The sequence below is a fragment of the Notothenia coriiceps genome, unplaced genomic scaffold (assembly GCF_000735185.1).
Source record: "Notothenia coriiceps isolate Sejong01 unplaced genomic scaffold, NC01 NC01_scaffold00032445, whole genome shotgun sequence".
Lineage (NCBI taxonomy): Eukaryota > Metazoa > Chordata > Actinopteri > Perciformes > Nototheniidae > Notothenia > Notothenia coriiceps.
Window position 1 is genome coordinate 1 of NW_011365146.1, and position 4,070 is coordinate 4,070.

The 4,070-nt window shown below is 42.7% G+C and overlaps 1 protein-coding gene across 1 annotated transcript; it reads left to right on the plus strand.

Moving 5' to 3' along the window:
- Positions 1 to 276: 276 nt before the first annotated feature.
- Positions 277 to 3,293, plus strand: LOC104960847 (microtubule-associated serine/threonine-protein kinase 1-like; the record flags this gene model as incomplete). The annotated part of the gene is made up of 4 exons (XM_010789021.1): positions 277 to 437; positions 1,292 to 1,524; positions 1,986 to 2,210; positions 3,037 to 3,293. Coding segments are annotated over 4 exons (876 nt in total), but the record flags the coding sequence as incomplete, so codon positions are not given.
- Positions 3,294 to 4,070: the final 777 nt, after the last annotated feature.

The following is a 4,070-nucleotide window of genomic DNA, read 5'->3' on the forward strand; positions in this document are numbered from 1 at the left end:
CGGGGTGTGAATGTTAGGTCCTAGAGTAAGGTGCACTGCTCTGTATGAATGGATGAATGACATGTAGTATGTAAAGCTTTGAGGGGTCGTAAAGACTGGATAAAGCGCTATATAGGTACAGTCCATGTACCTCTGTATTTACTGAGAGGATCGACTGGAGCACAAAGGATGCTTCAGTCTGACTTTATGGAATCGAGGGATCCTGATTAGAAGTTTTGCCACGAGATAACAGAACGTTTTGAATAACCCCTCAGTGTGTTGTTGTGTGTGCTGCAGGTGTACAGCAGCATGGAGCACCTGTCTCAGCTGGAGCAGAAACACCCCGGGGTGACGCTCCGAGAACACAAAGTTCCCCGAGAGGACCGAGTGGCCAAGAGAGAGAGTCTGGGCAGCCTGACGCTGCGAGACAAGAGCTGGAGGACCGGCTCCCCGGAGATGTGAGTGCAGACACACGCTGTCACATGGAGAGGAAATGAGTCTGAGAAAGACTCCAGAAAAGATGTTTTTGCTCTTCTCAAAAGAGTTTTTACGAGAAGTGAGAGTGTCTCAATTCCTCTGCTTTTTTTATTACATTTGCTGTTTTCAGTGCGTTCCAATGCAAAGTATTGCAAAATGCATTATGAGTATGCGGACGGTGGAGTCGTAACACTCTAACGGTACGTCCACACGGTTCCGTCGCGTTGAAGCTTGCCGGTGGGCGTGTCTGGTGCGCGACCAACAACCAATCACATGAATCTCCCGCCCCGGACACAGAAGCACGCGGTTTGATTGGCTAAAGCTTGTACTGGCATATGATTTGATTGGCTGACGCTTCCGTCGACGCTTGAAAAGTTGAACTTTTCTCAACTTTCGAAGCGAGCAACGGAGGCAAAGCCACGGAACCACAATGCAGTTCGGCGAAGCGTGACGTCACCCCATTCAAAGTGAATGGGAAGCGTCTTCGTTGAAGCACGAGACGGAACCTTGTGGACGTACCGTAAAATAGTCAAAAACGACCGCCATCTTGGCTATGCTATAAATTGTGGGACCAGCCCAATACAAGTATAATATATAGTTTTAATTGTTTCTATGTTAAATACACGTACCACTATACTCATGTCAAAGAGAAGCTACCATTTATTTATCGAGTTAATTGAGCAATTTCTGTCTATCCTGATAGATGTCTTTAATATCAAATACTTATACCTAAGTACGTCTGTTTTTCTCAGGAAGCATCTATCCTATCAAAGTATTTCTACAGTTTGGTATTAGTACTGTAATCTGAATACTTTCTCCACCTTGTGTTCCCCAGGAAGCGTCTGTCCTGCTCCGAGTCGTCCTTCTATGAGAGCGACTCCAGCCCCCCCTCAGGGGCTCGGAGGCGTTTCTCCGCTCTGATGGACTCCCACCGCCTGGCCTCGCCTCTGGAGACGGACTCTGAGCTGCCGCCGCCCAGCAGACTCTCTCTGAAGAACAGAGGGGCCTCTCTGGAGGGAGACCTGAGATCAGCCCTTAAAGACAGCAACGGGGTCACAGCGGCTGTCGGTGGGTGATGGAGATGTTTTTGTTTGTTTTTATGAGTGGGCATGTAATATTATTTGATGACAACCATTTTTCATATAGGTTCATTCTTTTTGCATTGTTTGTTTTTTTGGAGGATGGGAAATTCTGTCGTGTTGACATTTTGAATTGAGTGTATTCAAACATCTACATCTCAGTAAAAGTAAAATCACACCCCTAATAAAATACTTCATGTCAGATCAAGATTGAAGTTTCAAACCTGTATTTGGGAGACCTGAGATCAGTTCTTAGGATGTGAAACTTTCATGTTAAAATTCTGAATGTAGAGTATTCAAACCCATCACGATATAATATCGAGAAAGGAGGAGGCTCCTGGTGTGATGCGATCATGTCAGATCAGGTTGGAAGTTTTAAAACTGTATTCGATCACATTTTATATCAAGAGTGATTCATCGTTGGGTTTTATTTCTCACTGTACCTCTCAGATAAGGTTCTGAGACCTGCTGATGCTCCGCTGCCTCTCCCAGGCAGTAATGCTCCTGCTCTGGGTCTCCCGGACCCTCAGGGGCCTCGAGGGGCCGCGACTGACCTGGTGCTGAGGAGGGTCCGACACCACCAGCTCTCTGAGGGAGAGAAAAACAGCTCACGACCGGGAGCTAAAGTCATCAAATCTGCTTCTGCTACGGCTCTGTCCGTCATCATTCCTGCAGGTTAGCAATACATATGACACGCTCTATTCAAATGACTCTTCGAATAACCCTGAACATTTTGCACATATTGTACAAACACTACCTCACTGCATTTACATTTTAAAATATTTTTTTACAAAACTGCAACTGCTTAGCACACTTTTATATTGTATTCTATTATAAATATATATTTGTAGTAGTAGATTGGTCTATTTTAGAGAATCCTAACTTATACTGTCTATTTAACAATGTGTAGTCTTTAGATAGTCTATCTACTGTTGATATGTATATACTGTATGAACTGTTTATTTTTTATTAGATTTTCTTACTATTTGTATTAGATTTTTAGTTCATGTGCAATCCTTATAACATATACTGTGACAAAAAATGAAATAAATCTAATCTGATCCAAATCAGCCAAATTGACTCCAAAAACACTTTTGTGTTGTACGTTGTTTGAAAGAAAATATTATTTGCGTTCAACTATATCTCTATAGTTTTGTTCTCACTATGTTAAGCCAATTATTTCACAAAGCATAATGACTGCTACCGAGCCTTGATAATAAGAAACATGCCATCAAAGTTTGCAGTCATAAAAAAAATGTATGTATTTTTTTTACAATGTATTCACTGTTGGAAAGCTTTGCAATTTTTTTTTGTATTGTGTTTGTTCTTTAAATATTAGGTAAAATATATCGGATAACATATGACTGCTACCGAGCCAGAATTATGATTAAAAGGCCTTCACAGTCAATTTAGCCAAAGTTATTTAAGGAGGGGACAGAATACCCCTTCCCTTTTTAGAAATAATGATCTAACCTGATCTCCCTCCTTTCTCTCTCCTCAGTGGAGCAACACGTCGCCTCCCCCTTAGCGAGCCCCATGTCTCCTCGCTCCCTCTCCTCAAACCCCTCCTCCCGAGACTCCTCCCCCAGCAGAGATTACTCCCCCATGGTGAACGTGCTGCACTCCCCCATCATCATCCACCGCGCGGGGAAGAAGTACGGCTTCACCCTGAGAGCCATCAGAGTTTACATGGGAGACAGCGACGTGTTCAGCGTGCATCACATGGTCTGGGTAAGAGAGGAGGAGGAGGAGCCATAATCAACTTTATTATATACAGCTAAATGTGTGAGGGAAGCAGGATTTGGGGAGGGCAGGCCGATGAAAAACAGGTTTATTAGAATGTAAAGTCACTTTTGGTCGGCTTTCAATTTGGAAAAAAGCAGGAGGAATGCTAGCTTGACTCAGAAAAATATTCAGATAGATGCAGAGTGAGTGCGCTGGTGGACTTTAAGATGCAGAGCTTTGAAACACAGTGTTGTAACTAGGGCTGTCAGTCGATTAAAATAGTTAATCGCGATCAATCTTAAATTAATCGCACATTTTTTATCTGTTCTAAATGTACCTTAGAGGGATATTTTTCAAGTTTTGAATACTCTTATCATCATATGAGTGGACAAATATGCTTTATGCAAATGTTTGTTTATTATCATTTGAACAATGACAAATATTCTCATGAATATTAAACACAACAACCTCTGAACATTAAAGTTTGCTGCTCGTAGACGTGTCCAGGCGTCTCCCCCGCACACTTTCAAGTATGGTCTGCCGCAAGTGGGCGGCAGGAGCGGGGCTGTCGGCATCAGCAGTTTGCTTCGATTGTATAGATGGTATTTTAAAGTTGATGCGCTCTGAAACTACGGGGCGGACGAGGACAAAAAATGCACATGCATTAAAATAATTAGTGCCGTTAAAAAAATGTAACGCTACTTTTAGCATTAACGCGTTATTAACGCGTTAACTTGACAGCCCTAGTTGTAATTTATGGCTGAGCAGAAGCCTGTATGATTTATAAAAAACTGAGCGGACCGAGTATAA